This window comes from Zingiber officinale, chromosome 8A (genome assembly GCF_018446385.1).
Source record: "Zingiber officinale cultivar Zhangliang chromosome 8A, Zo_v1.1, whole genome shotgun sequence".
Taxonomy (NCBI): Eukaryota; Viridiplantae; Streptophyta; class Magnoliopsida; order Zingiberales; family Zingiberaceae; genus Zingiber; species Zingiber officinale.
Window position 1 is genome coordinate 65,265,601 of NC_056000.1, and position 19,445 is coordinate 65,285,045.

Sequence of the window (19,445 nt, forward strand, 5' to 3'; positions counted from 1 at the left end):
GTCATTTTCCATGATCAACAAAACATGAAACAAACTATGAATCCATATTCAATTCACAAATCCACCAATTTAACAACAATGTATCTTCTTGAAGATACCTACACTTGATGGCTTCACACTGCAAGATATCAGAAAGCAATCGACCACTGAAAAGAGTCGCGGCCGGGGGGTACGAATAAATTTTGCGGAGGTTAATTCTCATTCATCAATGTGGTCTTGAGATCTTACAACCATTACCACCACCACTACCTTGCCTATGAGTGTTCAAAGGAGAGATGGGGAATCAAAAAGGAACAAAAGCGACTTTCTCTTGTAGAATGGCTACTACCAAATCGAAAGGATACAATAATACAGGAATATATATACATCGAATTTCGACTCACATCTGGCTCGGCCTCCTTTTACCGCTATCTGTTCTCATCCTTTTTACAGGTTTGGCCCATTGTATATCTGCTATACTGCACGAAACCCTGTTGCGATCATTGGGCCGTTGCATCTCGCGATGTGGCAAGCTGGATGTGTGCTTTGCCTGGAGAGATGAATTGGAATTTCTTGGAATTGAAAGGGTGGAGTTTCGGTTGATCGAGGAAGATGGCCCGGAGCTCATGCCTCCTGAACTGGTTGGGGAGAGGGGTCCGAAGCGACTGGGGTTCAATGGTGATGCAGGACCAATTCTTTGCTTGATAGAGGATTTGTCCCTTTCTTTCCTCTTCTTCTTGCAGATGACAAGATCACCCGGGTGCGGCGGGTATTGTGAAGGTTCAAGTGCCTTCTCTGTCCAGCTCCCGGAAACCGGCCTCGAATCTTTTGGCTGCTTGGAAGATGTCAACTTGGTCCTGGATTCATCGTCCATAGGAGTGGCCATATGAGGTGAGGTTCTTGGTGGAGGCGAGGATTTCTCCAACTTGTTAATGAGTGTGTGCCGCTTGATTTTGTTGGTGATTAGTTTATGCGATGAACCAGCTGGCATTGTCGCAGGCTTCCTAGGGTTAGAAAATGTAACTGCATTCCTAGCTTGCCGGAAATCTGAATCTGGAAATGCAATCTTCATTATATTAAAGAACAAAGCTTGGAGCTTGTCGGCTTCGCACTTCACCTGCAATAAAAGAGGAACACGATCAGGATAATATAACCCATAATGGTTCGTAATACCAAACATTCTTGAAAGTTTATAATGTTCACAAGCAAATGGCCATTACTTGGATGGAAGGTATTAGTGGGGAAGAGGGAAGGCTCACAAAATTACATATAGAAAGGTTAACCAAACTGAATATGAAAAGTTACGCACTAATCAGATATTACAAAAAATTTATCACACGATGATCAATCATAAAAAATATTTTGTTGAATGTCACAGTAGAACAAATTAACTGCAGAGAAAAGTAACAAGAGAGCAGTCTTGCTTCTTTTTTTTTTTTTTTTTTTTTGAATTTTGGGTTCTTTCAAGTTTTTTGTGAGCGGAATACAATCAACATTTGGGCATTTATTATTGTTTTGAACTTTTATGCTACTTTTCCAATAATTATTAGATTGTGTATAATTTCATATTCCTATGTATCCAATCAGTTCAGGTTGGATGTTTTAGGTTTTAGATATATATATTAAAAAAAAACTGTAAACCTGACCAAACTAGAGCGTGTTTCACGACTAGAAACCCAATTCAGACTCAGGTTGGTTCAGTTTTCCTTGGTTTTCCAAATAATTATACTCACACAGCAACATAGAGAAGAAAGCACTTTGCTGTATAGATCGACTGTGTTAACAAAGAAGTATCATGCAGCCATTGGCAAGATCAGCACTTGTAACAAATCATGCATCATAAGAAAAAGAAGAGTAATTGGAAAACAAATTATGCAATAATTTTGCACAACAGATTTATCGGTTGCTACTCTAAAGTACTTTAACTTGGAAATGAAGGAAGCAGACTATACCTCGTATGTATAGTTGCAATGCTGAACTATACTTTTTAGCATCGATTGCACATCTGCTATGAAGTCTGTTACACCACTGTACTCCAAATTGTCCACGCGCTGTTCGATTCTCTGAAGATCCAGGACATTGCCACTTGCAGCACTAATAGCAAATGTTGGTTTCTCTTTTCTCCTCCACCAATCATAAAAAATTGGCACAATTTGATTACCATCTTTATGTATTCTCATCTGCAGCTTGCTAATGACATTCTTGCACTACAAGTATGAAAGTAAGTAATCTTGAATTCAACAGCACGGTGATAGCGCATATCAGGAACTTAAAACAACGCCGTGTTGTTTAGATCACTTTCGATGACAGCAAGATGAGTAATAAGCACTAAGGACTATTAAGACACGTGAAACTCAAATGCTAAACTGCATTTAACCCTTGGTAAAAAAGGCAGCCAGATACACGAAACTCCCACCAATGCGGAGTTCTAGGGAAGGATCTATACGTAGTCTTACCTTGCTTTGCAAGAGACAGTTTCCGAGACTTGAGCCCATGTCCTTTAAGTCACATGGCAGCAACTTTACCGTTGCACCAAGCTTCCCCTTCGCATTTAACCCTTAGTAAAAGAACAATAAACAAATAACTATTAACTCCATTCTATTTGTCAGCTGTCGAAGCTAAAAGCCCTGAATAGTTCGCTAGACATGAAGATAAAATACAAAACATCAAATAGAAATGTGAACAAAAAACATAAGTTGTTAACATGATCAGTAAACAATATCTACGATAGTCTGTTTAAATGTCATCATACTGTGCATAATTGAACTCCAAGAGAAGTCATATTTTCAGTAAACCAAATCATTTGGATCTTTCTTTGAACTTCATCCAGACACACCGTGTTGATTGTTTAATTATAGAATCTATTGGTTATTTTTGAAGATGCTTCCGTGTCTTTTATTTTTCTCACTTTATCATGATCATGCCAACACAACAATTACATTTTTTTGTGGTAATCTCATAATTATCCTGCACATCCATCTCAATATTCCCACCTTTGCAACTCTTGCCACCCCACCCCAATTCATTCTCCTAAAATAATTGTGCTAACTGGTTGTAATTCGATTCTTCTGTTTTGTGCCCCCCAATATTGCAAATGCTGAACAAAAAAATTCTTCACTGCCAAAAATGGTATAATTCTAAAACAGCTAAAAGACAATGGGGCTTACCTTTCTTTGTGTAATGTCAGACATTTTTTCACCCATGTGCGTAGACCCACCAGAATTGTTGGCCTTGTTATTCCAACTTTCTCTAGAATGTCCATTACCATCTTCGGTTGTACCAGAAAAGTAACTTATTCTGTCAGAGATTGGCATAGGTGAAATCTTTTTTGCTGGTGTGTTATGCTTGTGCTTCAACAACGAATTAGTTGTGCCATGCTTCCCTAAACCAGCATCAGAAAATGACTCAAGTTTTCCAGTCCTTGACGGACTATCATATTCGTTACCAACCTTTAGCAGTTTTGAACTACGTGCAGCAATTTTTGCAATATCTGATTGTTTATCATCTTTTTCTACATTATATCTTGGGTGAATCCTTATACTCCTCTTTCTCTTTATTTTTGGTTGCAAAACCTGTTGATCTTCCTCTCCATCCTCATGGTCATGAAGCTGGCTACCTGATTGTTGCAGATCCAAGTGAGAATCACCAGAGACTGCAATTTCACCTTCCTCTAGTTCCTCAGACTGAAAAATCAATAGATAACTAAAGTCAATCGAGTATCAAATAGAAAAGAACATAAAAAGGTACGATAAGGTTTAACCAACCATCTTTTTCAAAGGAAGACCAGGCCTGGCTTCTAATAAAGAAAGAGATCCAAACTTTTGTGAGGACAACACAGGAGTTTGAGGTTGTGACAGTCTACCACTTCCAGAAGATGTGTTTGTAGAACGTCGAACCATTGTTTGAGAGGACACATGGCCCCTTTTATCATGACCCATCCCCTGAGTTACTTGAATCTTATGGCTGCGTAAAACATCATCATCAATGAATTCTTCATCATTGAACCCTTCATCATTGAAACCCCCAACTTCCACCTCTTCTTCAGAAGCATTCCTCTCCTCTGAATCAATATCTGAATCTTCACCATATTCATCATCCAATTCCAGATAAACTTGATAATTTTTTCTAGGGCGGCCCCGTCTCCTTTCCATTTTACTAGAGGAAGGATCACACATAAGTGCATTGGGTTCAGTTACAACATTGCCAGACAATATGTTTTTTAAAGGTTTCTTGGATAAACTAGCAGTAACGGCATCTAGCTCACTAGAACTAACTCGAAGCCACTTAGGGACTTCACTGTGTTTAATCATGTCAGCAGTCCAATCTAGATCCTCATCCATTTGATCAAATAGTACAACCTCCTCCTCACTACGAGCAATCATGCGATTTACTTCTTGCATAGAAGGAACGTCATGTACATTTTCCTGATATCTCTCTTCATCATGCAGCAGCATCTCCAGCGTCATTCGTCTTTCCTCATGAGTTGTTCTTTGATCAAAACGACCAGCATTAATTACTTCATCAGCCATATCTAGCTTATATTGTTGTATGTTGCTTCTAATAAGGCTCTCAATTGACCCCATGTACCTATCTCTGCCAGCAAGATCATCATCTGAATCCCCAGCTATTCCACTCCTTAACTCATCTTCTTTCAGATAGCTTGAGATTTTGTCAACAACAGCTTCCATGTATATGACTTTCACCTCTCGTTTCTGTCCAATCCGATGAGCCCTTGCAACTGCTTGCTCTTCATTTTGGGGATTTGGATCAGGATCATATATAACAACTGTATCTGCTGTCTGGAGATTTAAACCTCTTCCAGCAGCACGAATGCTAAGCAAAAAGATAAAACACTCAGAATCAGGGTTGTTGAAATCTACAATTGCCAATTCCCGATCCTCCAAGCACGTTGAACCATCTATACGTCTATAGACAAGTCTTCGCCACTGCAAGTACTCCTCTAAAATATCAAGAAGTTTAGTCATTGTACTAAAGAGGAGAACTCGATGACCAGCTCTGTGAAGTTTTATGAGAATTCTGTCAAGAACCCAAAGCTTCCCACACGATCTAACAATGAAATCCTTCGAATAGTTACTCAAGTAAGGATAGTTAAGCAAAGGATGATTACAAACTTTCCTCAACTCCATACATTTATTGTTAAGATTCTTATATGTTTTAACCTGGTACAGTGGATTCTTTTGCACACGGCGGATCTCATCTTCAGGATCAACCCTAATAGTACCAGTAGGTTTAATCCAGTCATAAATGGCACCTTGGATAGCTGACATTCTACACCTAACCACAATTGGAATCTGCAAAAATAAAGTAACAAAAAAGCTTCATGGAAACTCTCGTATAATTTGCATTTTGGTTCACACTACAATTACCTTCCGAGGAAGTGAACCTTCAACATCCTCAAGACGTCTTCGCAGCATGAAAGGCTCCAGAATCTGGTGCAGTCTGTGGATTATGATCACCTTTTTTTCAGTCTCAAGCCACTCATCCTCTTCATTATGAGGACCATCTTTCTGAAAGGGCTTCGAAAACCAATCATGAAATGCCTTGCAATTATCGAAAACTTCTGGAAGAAGTAGATTTAAGAGGGACCACAGCTCCTTGAGGTCATTCTGCAAATAGATTTTCAACCAACATATTTAACACATATCTGAAATCGGAGTTACCTTGTCTAAATATGATCTAACTATCATCCCCATACCCTATAAGCTGGGAAAATTCAATTCACTAGCTCTATTTAAACCCACATCATTAGTTAAATCCATGTAGAAAAAAATCTAATTTATAAGAAAGGAAATAATGTTAACATACAAAGGCGTGACACCAAAAGAGGCTACGTCTGAGTTCCAAATTGAAATTAATCTAGACTAATCATCTTATCAACTGAAGCTTAAAATTTTGGTTTCTACCAACTCATCCCTAGTTCCCTACATCTTGATAAATGCCAAGCAGAATCAAATTTACAAGAAAACCATACTCACCAACAGAATTAATACACAATTTTTTTTATAGCTTTCTTGTCATTAAAGAGAAAATGATAAAGATGAGATCTGAGTTGACACGGGCCCCACTCGAGCCTCTAAAGACTATAAGATGACCTAGGATGAACCTGGTATTGGCTACTACATACAGGAAAGATCGCCTGTGAAAAATGATGCATGAAGTATATTGTTATCAAGAAAAACCCCAAACCTTTCATGGGAGGGATGTAACTTCGTCACAAGTGACGATTATGTGTTGAAGACATGGAAGGGAAGCAAACTATGTTTCATCCTCACACATCATGTTAATATTAAAAACCATGTTTCATAAACCAAAATTTTATTAGATGTAAGATTTTTAAAGACTAATTAAAAAAAAACATAAACCATGTAATATCTTATGATATTTTGGTTTATAAAACATGGTTTCTAAAAGCCACCACTTGGGGCTCATATGAAGTCATCTAGACAGATCTTTAAATTGGCACATGCAGTTAAAAAATTTATCTTGGTTCATTTGAACCATGTTAAGCTCGACCAAATTTTACTTGAAATTTTGAATTACCTTAGTAGTTTGTGACTAGTAAGTGTTAGCTTAAACACTTTTGGAAGTGATAAATACTTTAGATATCAAAAAAAATATTTTTTTAAATACTGTAATACTTGACTGCATATGTTCCAACATATGGCTATGTAAGTTGCATATGCACTATGAAGCGAGTCAATCACATACCACCTGCTTACACTTTTTGAAACCATAATAAAGCATGCAACCAAACAAGCTAAGCATAGAACTTTGTGAAAAAAAAATATTTAAAACTATCATACTGCAAAACATTTATGTGGCATAAATATGTCACAAGCACTTCTAGTTGTTTACCAATATAAAAGGTAGATAGATCAAACCTGCAAAGGGGTTCCAGTGAGTAGCAATCGCCTTTGGCAACGGTATCTATCAAGGTCACGTGCCAAAACAGATTCTCTATCTTTCATTCTTTGAGCTTCATCAATGACGATGTACTTCCAATCAATTTTTGATAGCTTAGAGCGATCGTACATAATGAATTCATAAGTTGTTACCAGCACATTAAATTTAACAGCACATACTTCCTGCAAAGAAACAAAGAAGAAACTGAGCACGGATGCAATATGGTGTTGAAGTACATGCCAACTTCCAATTCATTAGAAGTCTTAATTAACCAAAAAGTTTCAATCATCAATTTAACCAAAAATTTCATGCATCCTCAGCTAACCGATTAGACCTTCTATTCTTGTAAATATCATAAAAGAAAAAAACTTAATGCAGCTTTTAAGGGTGGATTATATGTTGGTATAATTGGTCGTTTATTTTGTTTCTGTTAACACAAGGCTTCTGAGGGACTTTATTTTTGAGCAAAAAGGAGTATTTAACTCATTTGCCTTATGGAACTTATTTTTCTAAGGGTCATTATATTTATGTCATTTACTTTATGGACTTTTCCCTAAAATTACATCAACATTAACCATCATTTATATTCTACAGAACAAAAATCTATCAGTTTGTAGATTAAAATGGGGAATGAAATAATATCTATTCTGTGGTCAGCAATTGTTATAATTTAAAGTGAATCACAAATCATAAACCACTGTAAAGAAAACAAGATTGATATTAAACTGATAAGAACAGATACTCCACTTAGAAAACAAGAAAGATAAAGCATTTCTTTCAAAAAGAACTGTAGATAAATTATAAGTTAACACTCATCTAGCATAGCAACTATTATCTTGATACTGTGCTCTTATGAAATGTATTTTAGTAGTAATAAGGATATAAAATAAGGATGTGGAGAAAGAAAGGATATGAGGATATGACAGAAACATTAGCTTCAGCAAGAACAAAAATGTCAGTCATGGATTGAGAGGCTTGACATATTATCATGGTAAGTTGATCACACCTTTCCATTCCTTACCATTAGTGTATATTGGGTCAAGTCCAGCTTTGCTCCCGATCTAACCTAAAATTTCCAGGTGCACAAGGCACTCAACCTTGTGATAGTAAATGAACCCTCATGCTATGTTTGCATTATTAGTTGAGTGAATTGGACCATTTGAGTCAAATAACGTTAAATTAGGTCTGGTTGGTTTTGGATCTCTACTCTCTAGTAATATATACTAATGAGTTAGGTTAAAAAAAGTACACTACTAAAATTCATGTATTTTGCTTTCATAAATTCAGAAAGAAAAAACCCAATAAAGTACCAAATATCAACAAAGGCATTACATGTGCTTCCAAGAAATTGATTAACACTCTAATTGATCAATATGCCACTTCCACCATGACAGATGACAATCAAATAACTTTAGCATTTTTGCAATGGTATTTCAACCATGTCAACGTGTCATACATAATAATCCAACAAAAATCTTATGCCAAAGTGCCATACATAATGATCCGACAAAAATCTTAGGTAGACATCATAAAAAAGTATTAAAATCTTGATACTCAAAGTTGCTGAAACATGTGTTCAAGTTGTAAAGGTTAAAGTGACATAGGAATGAGAACTTTCAGTTGTAAAATTTCATATGTAAGGTCAAAGTGAAGTTTCATAGAAACAAATTACTTGAGTGTTAGAATATATAGTTTTCAGTCCCACATTGCTTATACAATATTTTATTTGAAACTTGAAAATGAGATGAAATTGTAGTATTGTACTACCCAAATCAATTCAGTTACACCTTTCTTCACAACCCCTCTCACCTTTAAAGTCTAAAGTGCAGTTGACCATGCATTTTTTTAAGTTGAAACAAAGTCATGCGCATAGCACTCTTGGCAGTTTATTTTGGTTGCAATGTCACGACTGACTCACAAGTCACAGTGAAATGCATGGTGTCATAGAGTGTATAAAGTATTTGAAGAAAGAATTTGACACAAATCAGTGAAAGTAAAGCTTTGGAGTTTGAGCTTGCTAACAGTGCGGAAAGAGTCTTGTCTCAGAGGATATGTTCTACGGATCTATGTGAGACCCTTGGATGCAAATCAGTATACACTCCAACTGTTCCAAATAATACCAGGCAAAGATTTCGAAGACTGCCTATGATATTGGAGACTTGTGGGAAAACATTATGTACTGTGCAGTTAAAAGACCTGATCTCTTTCGTTATTGGTGCAGCAAGTCAATTCATGCAAACAAAAATCTGAAGTGTGTCATTGCCATAGGATAGAAGTGTTGAATGGTCTACATAGTGTAAAAGAGCATCCAAGAAGAAAAGTTTAATTGTACGAAGCATGTACAACTGAGTATTGAAACATTCTCATAAGCAAAATAATGTGTGCTTTCTATCAACAGCAACTCTACATTAGAATATGCACTTATGTTAGATGTTGTTTTGGGTAGAAAGAACCAGACTATTGTAGCTTGCTTTTGTGCTACAAACATAGATTTTGAGATGATGTGACCTAACACTAACATCTTGGCTTCACAAGCTTTGAACTACATGCATTGTGATAATTAGACTAAACACATTACATTTGATTGTTAATGATGAGAAACTATTATGTCCAAAGAATCAGCATAGCATAGCTACACGACTCTTTTCATGAATATATTATTGAAATATACACCAACCCTCTTAGTGAAGTGCTATCAAAATAACTAGTCTTTTCAGTCTCACATTGCATATTTGCTTGTCTTATGTTGTGTTGGACTGGAGCATAAAAGGTGGGCCTGGTATAATTCAATTACACCACTCCTCTAAACTCTCATATTAGCGCTCTAGGTGTTTCCTTATGATTTCTACAGAAGTTATCATCCATGCATGGGCAGTTACATTGTCACAGTTTATGTGCACCACTCAAATCATTCAGCATGTTGATATCCATCAATAACCATGCAGAATTACATGTAAATAAATAGCCCACTAAATGTAGACACCTGTCAGATTTTCATTGTTTGTAACATGAACTTGTAAAGAAATTCATGTATCAGTGGCGTGTGCATAAAGTAGAAAAGTGGAAAATCACATTATCATAAAAGAAACAGGTATACACCAACCAACCTGAGAGAAAAGCTTTGACCTTTCTTCCTTGCTACCAACATAAAAAATGCATGATATAGATGGCAGCCAATTTAGCAGCTCACTCTGAATACATTTTGCAGTGTCAGCCCATTCTCCAAATTCTTTTTTTAAGAACATGAGCATATTGAAGAATAACACTGAACCAAAGGCATTACCTTCCAATTTACTAAAACAGCATTAGGGACGATGATCAAATGTGGGCCATAATTTCCTTTGAACTCCATCAGGTAAGCAATCAGTGCCATTACCTGTAGAGCTCACAAATCAAATGATGCTTCATCAATTTAATATGTCAAACATTCATGTTACAAACATTCATGTTACAAGCACTCAGTTGAAATCGACAAAAAATGTTCCAAAGAAGCAAATATTAAAGAACAAGTCCAGAGTCCAAAAATAAACATAATTGCACATAATATACTAATGTAGTATAATTTGTTATCCAGAAGGGAAAATATAAGTGGGTATCAGCAATATTAAATAGCATGAAGATTTAGAAATTAGCAACCTGCACAGTCTTGCCGAGACCCATCTCATCTGCCAAAATTCCATTCAACTTGTTATTGTACAAGGAAAGCATCCACTGCAATCCAACCTGGAAATATAACTAAATAAAATCACTTCATCTACAAACCTATAGTCATATGCAAAAAAAATTTATGAAATTGAACCTACAAGTTGATAGTCTCTCAAGGTTCCAGCCCGCAACATCGAAGGTTGCCTCGTGACTCTTTCTGTCACAGCATGAGCCAAATTATAATACCTAACACAAAATATAGAGACAATGAGACAATAAAGGTGAGATAAGAAACAATAAAGGAGAGATGGAGATATCGTTCCAAGGAAGAGGATAACATTTCAATCAAATATATAGCCAAAAAATTAAGACAAGCTTACTTGTTAACAGAACTGTCCTTTGGGGCATTCATTTCAGAGAACCGGTTTCGTATCATTACTTCCTCCCCTGCGCATGCTGCTGCAGCTCTGATTTCTTCTGATGAAAGACCCTGTCAGCAGTAATGATAGTACTATAATTAAGCAGTGGAAAAGAGATAGAAGAGCAAAAATCATTCAGTATTATTAAACCTGTGCACGTGCAGCAGAAGCTGCAGCATTTGCTGCTTCTTCAACCTCTTGATTACCCTTTGCATCTGTGATTTTCCCCCCAAGCCTGAGAAGATACTCCTCTGTCTGGGTTAAAAAGGAAGAAAGAACAGCATAACGCTGAGCAGCATCTCCTTGGATGCTTGTCTGCTGCTCCAGTAACATTTCACGGTACCTATCTACATCATTATTCTTCAATGCCTCCATTCTTTTATTTCTGTCTTCATCCTCCCTCTTAGAAAACTCTCTCAACATCCTCTCATGATATTTAGCAATTCCTCTATTTCGTGTAGTCCGAGCATCGCGAATGGCCCAATGTGACTCTAAGAGTTTCTTACGCCACTGAAATACGGATTTCAGTAACTTCTCTCTCGATGCCCTTTGCAGCTGTTGAACTTGCCTTGCTAGCTCAACGCGTTGTTGTTCACATTGTCTAACAAATTTGCGGTATTGCCTGTCAGACATTGCCATTATCTCCTCTTGTTGATGTTCAATTTCATCCCTTAAACGTGCCTGAAGATTGAATAGTTTGAGTTTTTTCTCTTCAATTTGCAACTGTACCACAAGATCTGGCTTAATTATTTTCCTTTCGAGATTAAATGCAAGTAACCAACTAATCTTCTTTAAGTTCTCTGTTCTATTCTTGGTAAGCACAGATTTAGCTTCCTCATACAGCAAATCTTTGACATCATAAGCCAAAGTTAGATTACTGGAGTAATTGGTAGCCGTTGATGCCAAGGTGTCAGGTCTCCTAGTAAATGATGAGAAATCAAAAATTGGGCCATGGTACTTTTTCAAAACACCATCTCTTGAAGATTCTGTGGTATTTGTTGGTGCAGGCATTTTCACACATCCAGGAACCATACTGCCACCATCTGCAGGACTAACTTTTTCCTTGACAACATGACAATCGCCTTTGGAGGATGAGTTTTGACTTCCCTTTTCACTCTCTTGCTCGGATTTGACATTGGAGCTACTTTCTTCCAACTTACCAATAGAACCCATGTGCGCAGGCTCCTTTTCTAAATCAACAGAAACTTGCATTTGACTGGCAAATGCAATTTTCTCCTCTCCATAAAAAGGCTCCTCCTTCATCTGAGTATGCCTTTTGGTCGCAAAGGTAGATTGTTCAGTCTGGCTATTAGATTCTATGATTCTCCTATGCTCGTTGTTGCTGGTGATAGCAGTCTTTGTCGAATCATGGTTTACGTTTTCAGGTTGACTGGGGCCATGAGATGGTTGATAATCTGAAGCAGAATCTGAGATTGCTTGAAGAACTTCAGGTGGTAGACTTCGTTCACCACGCTATTGTGGACGACACGAAAAAAAAAAGTCTTAGTTAAAATCTTGAAAGGAAAACAGTATCACCTTATGAATTATAGAGAATTTCATGGCAAATGCACCAAGGAAAACAAAAATGAAGTGACAGTTTTCAATGAAAAAAAGCAGGAAAATTTTCAAGTACCTTCAAACGCCTGAAAGCTAGGATTTGAGCCTTGAGAACATGAAGTTGTTTCTTGGTGAACCCAAAATGTTGTTTTGGTGTCTGAGAAGATCCAGTATCAGTTGGATTATGAGCACCTGTAATATTATTGGATGGAGTTGCAAGTAATGGGATGGGCTGATTCGCTTGCTGCAAGGGCCTAAAACTTTGCGTTTGCATTTTATTCACCATTGAAGTACTATTATAATTAGATTTTTCTAGGGTATGATTCATGGAACCAGATGAATTTGCCAAATGTGTATCTTGTGCACCACTGCAGCGCACTGTTGGAAGTCGAATAACCGTTTCATTCTGACCGACCTGGCTATTCTCAGCAAACTGCTGCTGTTTCATATGCAAAATACTATTATTGATGCTAGGGGTATCTCCAGCACTATTAGAACACAGTGGAAGCATTTGGCGACGCTTCATATGCTGCCCAACGGACAAGTCACTTGTTGAATTTCCATGAGCTGAACTTTCACTACCAGCTGGTGACTGCATTGCCTGCTGTTTAGAAGTCGGTAAAGATTGATGTATCATCGTACTAGTTTCAGTTGGCTTTTGCCCAGCAGGAACTCCATTCGACTGCATAAGTGGCAGAATTTGGGCAATCAAATTTAAATTTGCAGGAACAGACAGATCAATGTTATGTTCCTTAGCCCATGCCTGAATTGCTTGCATCTGTGCCATCTCTAATTGGTTGTTTGCAAAATTTTGCACATTAGATGGTGGCAGCAGTGATTGCACTGGTCTTATCATGTTAACAGAAGCCAAATGAGCATCTGTTGGGAAAGGCTTCAGATCATTTCTTTGATCATGATTTGTCCGACCTTGCTCCATCTGCTTCTCAGCATTTGCGAATTGTTCAACTGTTCTCTTAAACATGGGCATCTGTGACTTATTAGCAGTCTGTGACATAAGTTCCTGCATCTTTAATTTGTTCATGATCATGTCTTGATCTCTTCCAGATTGACTAACCATACTGGTTTTAACTTGCTGCTGCATAGCGAAATTACCATCAGATTTCTGCTGAGCAGACTGCAAAGCAAATTGGAGGTAAGCTTGATGAATTGGATTCTGCAGTTGTTGTCCAGTGCCAAGCCCTTTACTTTGATTTTCTTCGCGAAGCTGCAACACACTTGGTTGATAAGGAATATTGCCATATTTTTTAGACGATTGAGACAAATTTGGGGCAGAGTTTGCCAGAAATCCAGCTCCAGAGACTCCAAATGTACCACCAGCTTGATAGGGAAGATGAGATTGATCGGTTTCAGCTTTACTTAGCTGCTGCTGATGATGATGATTTTGTTGTTGTGCTAGTAATGCCTAAAATACAAGCAAAACTAGTCACGTACAACAAAAAAACCAAAACTTTGTTTCTTATGACAATTGTACATATCATTAGCTCTGGCCAATACATAGACTGATGTATGAACTATATAAGACGGAGTCGAATCCAAGCGTTGCAAAACAAAATAGACAGAAAGTCCGGCAAGTAGTATGATCATGAACATCTAAATAATCAGAAAAAGGGAATCCAAAAGAAGCAACTGGAAGAAGATGTCCGAACCTAACCACTGATGAAGGCTCAGTGCTCCAGTAAAACATTTGCAGAAACATACAACCAAACAAAACCTTGTATAGAAACTATTATATCGATGTGCCAGACTTCACAAAGACTGAAAATTGAAAATATAGTCAAGTTCCGACATTTCAAAAGAATGAAAAGAAATCCGGATTCAAACATGAGAAAACCAATCCATTTGAAATCATAAATGTAAAAGAAATGAATGGAAGAAGTCAAGCTCGGAGACAACAAAAATTGGGATGCAAGTCGATAATTTTAGCTCTGAATCGATTGACGCCGCAAAAACGAAATACAAATAGAAGAAGTTGCAAGCCCTAGAGATAGATAGAGAGAATAAATGGAAGATTAAGCTGAATAAATCTGTCATAGATTGAGATATAGGAAGAGGAGAGAAAGAGGTTCATCCCTGCCGACCTGGGAGTCAGCTAATCGCCGATAGATGGCAGAGAAAAGCACTTGAACGAAAAGAACATATGACCAAAATCGAACAAGGAGCCTGGTTAGAAAAACACAGCATACTGGTGAGAAAAGCACAGGATACAGCGAATCTAGGCCGCTACGTCCAGTGCGAATTCTCCGAAAACCGATTATTTAGAATTACAGAACACACTCTGTCCCCACTTTTCCCGAAATATGGAAACAAACATTGACGACCATCTTTTTCTCAGATCCCCACGCAACGGCCGCAACTGTCACACATGTCAGGGTACGAAGACAAACAATAACGGGTGTCCACTACTGACCTTCCTATGAGCCAGCTGCAGCTGCCGCTGCTGCTGTTGCCGCTGCTGCATCGACTCGAGACCAAGGTGGTTGGGAGCGGAGACGGCGGAGGACGAGGAGGACGGAGACGCGGCGGAAGACGGTGACGACCGCCCCGGCGGCGGCTGATGAGCCGGCGCCGGGCTGGGGCCGCTGCCAGATTGCATGCCCAATCCGCCACCACCTTCAAAGATCGATCTTTACGGATTTGAAACCCTCCAAAACTGCAGCCGCGTCAAAGCCGACCGCCAACACTTCCGATCGCGACGCAACCGAGTGGACTGAAGTATACCGCTCACGCCAGTCAGTTTGCCGGCCACCTACCCAAAATAATAGCTGCTTTGAAGACGCCAGATGGCAGGTGAACCATCAAACTCGCCTCGGAATACTGCGATCCCGCCGGAGCGCCGGCGATTGATCTCAGAATTTTAAAAACGAAAAAAAAAGTCTCGATTACGTGCCAGCTTCGGTCAAACCCTAACCCTAAAACAACTCACCTCATCTGGTTCTTTTTTCCTCATTTATTCTCGCTTTTTGCTCATTTTTCCACGATCTCTTTTCAGACGTCCATCGGATCCTACCTGAGTTGGCTCCCATAACCAAGGTTAAATAATTTGGTTAATAGCCCCCCACATTCTATTAAATTACGACGGATACCCCAGGTTTTAGAAATGTAAGAAAACCGCTTTTTCCATCTTCATACTTGAATTTCCATTCATAGACATACTTTCACTTAGTTGTAAAGTCACCGAATGAGGGCAATTTTGTCAAATAACAATCTAGTAATTGTCTAAAGTAGTCTTGACCGGGTTGACCAAGTGGTTTTATGACGTGGCAGTTCGGCGCCTGACCAAAGGCTGTTTTGGGGCGGGCCCCGCTTAAGCCTCTTCCTTAAATAATTTAATTATTTACAAAAAAAAATATGTGAGTAAATTACAGCTGGAGTCTAGGTGCGCCCTACTTCTTTAATAAAGTAATTTGTTGGGCTTCGCAAGTGATCACGACAGGAACTTCTCTTGTGAGCGAATGCAACAATGCCAGATGGTCGCGCCACGTTGTGTTGTCCTATATGGAAAGGCTCTGTGTAACAGTGTGTTGGCTGTTTGGACTAAGAAGCGGATTTATTCGAAGCGGAGTCAAGTGCTGTGCAGTAAGGATACAAGATATTTCGAGGTAGTTAATCACGTGGAAACGGCGTGACCAAGGGGTTTCCTCACTCTCCCATGTGTAGCTCCTCCCTGCCCCCTCGCCTCCACTCGGTGATTCTCTTGTCTTCCAGAAGGCGATCGCCTGATCCCTTCCCGATCGCAACCGTCTGAGGTACGTAACAAGATCATCTTCGTTTAACGGTCTGTGCATTCTTATTCCCCACCACCAACTGCGGATTTGTCGTGGTGTATGATTCTGATGTTGTTAGATCAGGGTTATCCGTAGTTTGAAGCTTTTGCCTTTTTTTGTTGTTTCCTTACTTCTTGGATTTGATTCTTCCTCCTGGTTCTGATGCTTGGGAGTTGATCTAAGTTTTTTTTTTTATCATGTGATGGGTCTCTCAGCCGAAACGGGTAGTCCCGTGGAGACGATCGAGAAGTTTGACAAGGATTCGGTTTTCGGCGTTTTCCCTTCCGCTTGTGTGATTATCATAATCTAATTGTCTCTTTTACCTATTTTGTTCAGCTTTACCGTAGTTTGTTCTGTATTTGTGCGGGAAATGATTTTACTTTAACAATATGGAAAATTTTCTTTTAAGGGATCATTGCTAGCTCGTTGCTGTTCCTATTGGTGTAATTCTTTTTAATAGACCAGATGTATGCAACAGCTTAAGACAGTAAAGCTAAAACCGTTCTGCTTTTTGAGGAGTCCGTCAAACTGGACTGAGTCGCCACACACGATCTTGTTTAGCTCAGCAATGGCCTCTGCGTTAATATTGTGCAGCTGCTGTTTTTTGTGCTTCATATTTTAGGGTAATTATAGATAAATGTGCGGTAAATAATGTCAATGCTTGAGAGAATGCAGAGCTTAGGACGGTAGCGGCAAGGTTGCTCCTGATGCACGGTATAATGGTATCTATGTAGGACTTCATGATTGCCTTTAGTTTTGGGTTTCGCCGAATAATGTTCTTGAAATTGAAAAATGTGAAGTAGTGGATTGGATGCTTGTAGGCAATTGACATCATGAAGTGTTGAAGCGATTCCACACTCCAATGCTTCGAGATCTCGGCCGTTGGTTGTTGACGAGCTTCCTTCCCACTCCTGTTGGAGTGAGTTAGGAATGATAATTACTGAGTTGACAGCATTCAATTCTTACTATAATTAGCGTATCACTTGTTAGGAATATAATCTCTAAATTACAGTAGGATAAGCAGCATTCAACTAGTGGGAAAAGGCTTGGTTGTTGTTGTTGTTATAGGCATCATTCAATTCTTTACTGTAATTATCATATCACATTGTATCACTATATAATGTATGTATTATCGTTGGATAATTCAAGGAAAAGAAATACTTTTCTTCTACCTAAAGGTTTTGACATGGTATTAGAGCTAGTTACAACCTCTACATTCTAATTCTTCCACCACCCTATCATGGCCGTTGAAATTCCTTCAACCGACCTAACCACTCAATGTAATCAACTCGGCAGTCACACAACCTCTGGATCTGACATAGCTATAGCCCCGATTGGCGTAAAGTTGGATGGCTCCAACTATTCTTTATAGTCCAGGTGGTTGAAATGTATATTCCGGACAAAGATAAATTGGGATATATCAATGGAGATTTCCCTCAGCCAGCCCTGACCGATCCGGCCTTTCGACGATGGCATACTAATAATGTTATTGTCAAAGGTTAGTTAATCAACTCTATGGATGCCTTCCTTATTTTGAATTTTATTCGTTTCCCAACCGCGAAATCGGTGTGGGACGCCCTGGCCACAACACCTCTCAAGTGTACGATCTTTATCGTCGTTTGACATGACTTAAACAAGTCGGTGGTTTTCTAGAGAAGTTCTATTTAGATCATCAAGGACTTTGGCGGGAAATTGATTTCTGACGACTAAATCTGATGGACTACCCAGTTGATATTCAGCGGTACAATTCCTTGGTTCAAGAAGACTGCGTCTACCTATTTTTGGATGGCCTTGATAATATGCATAGCGATATCCTATAACTCTAGCTGCTCGCCACACTATAGCAAGCTTTTATCCATGTTCGTCGAGAGGCTACTCGGCAATTAGTAATGACCAACCACCCTATGAATGATCTACATGGAGCAACCTTAGCAACTTGAGGTTCTCGGTCAAGCTCGCGGGTTCCACCACACGTTGGTTCTCGGTCGAGTCCTGGTGGGAGAACAGGTCCAACCGCTAAGCCCGCTCTTTGCTCGCATTGTGGTAGCGTTATTCACTCCCGTGACAACTGTTTTAAACTTTATGGATACCCTAACTGGTGGCATGACCTCCAAGCCGGCAAGAGAAAAGATAGCAGTGGGCAGGGCTTTTGGCCAAGCCAGGCAGGTAGACTTAGCAAGGCATCTCTGGTTGACGAGCAAGATGTTGGACAGGACCGTTTGTCTAGCCTGATGGTCAAGCCAAGCCAAGTTGCAGTGGCAAGAGCACCTGCCCAAACAACAGGGCAGAACGTTGATCTAGGCCAGACCATTGGACAAGATAGTCCAAGTCGGGCAGTCGAGCAGCAGATGTCCATCCTTCCACCTGATGGTCTACCTACTTCCTCAGGTACTCTTCTTGGTTCGGCTCAAGGGATAGCATATCATTCCTGGACACTTGATTTTGGTGCAACATATCACATGACTTTTAATGTGACTGATTTTACTTAGCGCTCTCCTCCCAAGCGAACCACAATTGCCAATGTTAATAGTGGCAAATCTTTGGTAACTGGGGTTGGGACTGTACAATTGTCCCCTATCCTATTCTTATCTAATATCCTACTAGTGCTTTCCTTGGCGCACAGACTACTATCTGTTGGCCAACTTACTAAAGACTTGCACTGTACTGATTTATCCATGTTTTGTGTCATTCTGACAAAGGAGATCATTGGACGTAGTACTAAGAGGGAGGAAGTGCTCACCACACATCCAGTGATTGTCAAGCATAACAGGTTCTTCTAAAGCGTCATCAACTGGGCTACCCTTCTTTCAGTTATTTGCACCATATGTTTTTAGCTTTATTTTTAGGTTCATCTCCTATGGATTTTAAATATGAAACTTGTTTGTTAGCAAAAAGCCACATAGTCTCGTATTTGTTACAACATAATAAATGTGACATTCCTTTTGCATTAATCCATTCTAATGTTTGGGGTCCTGCTCCAAATCCCACGTCTAGTTACCGATGGTTTGTAACATTTATTGATGATTGTACCCACATGACTTGGGTGTATTTACTGCGCTATAAAAATTAAGTGTTCACAGGATTTCAGTCTTTTTAGACTTATTCAGACACAATTTAGGCTAAAATCAAGATGCTT

General features: G+C 39.0%; 1 protein-coding gene and 1 long non-coding RNA gene across 3 annotated transcripts; one reads left to right on the forward strand and one right to left on the reverse strand.

The window, feature by feature from the left end:
• Positions 1-170: 170 nt before the first annotated feature.
• On the reverse strand, positions 171-15,476 carry LOC122009334 (ATP-dependent helicase BRM-like). Of its 2 annotated transcripts, XM_042565452.1 has the most exons (14): positions 14,953-15,473; positions 12,601-13,947; positions 11,118-12,440; positions 10,929-11,038; positions 10,707-10,794; positions 10,540-10,626; positions 10,187-10,279; positions 10,011-10,094; positions 6,882-7,085; positions 5,367-5,606; positions 3,744-5,291; positions 3,147-3,662; positions 1,932-2,186; positions 171-1,096 (listed from the first exon to the last, which is right to left on the reverse strand). In XM_042565452.1, exons 1-14 carry the CDS (start codon positions 15,136-15,138, stop codon positions 380-382), a joined length of 6,798 nt encoding a protein of 2,265 aa, XP_042421386.1. In that variant the 5' UTR covers positions 15,139-15,473; the 3' UTR covers positions 171-379. The 2 variants fall into 2 exon arrangements, with proteins under 2 accessions (XP_042421386.1, XP_042421387.1); XM_042565453.1 differs by lacking the exons at positions 171-1,096; positions 1,932-2,186 and adding an exon at positions 2,201-2,536 and having other exon boundaries at positions 14,953-15,476.
• A 139-nt stretch (positions 15,477-15,615) lies between these two features.
• Positions 15,616-19,190, forward strand: LOC122009335. The gene is made up of 2 exons (XR_006119534.1): positions 15,616-16,291; positions 16,525-19,190. It is a non-coding gene; the product is annotated as an uncharacterized LOC122009335 (long non-coding RNA).
• The last annotated feature ends 255 nt before the right edge of the window (positions 19,191-19,445 follow it).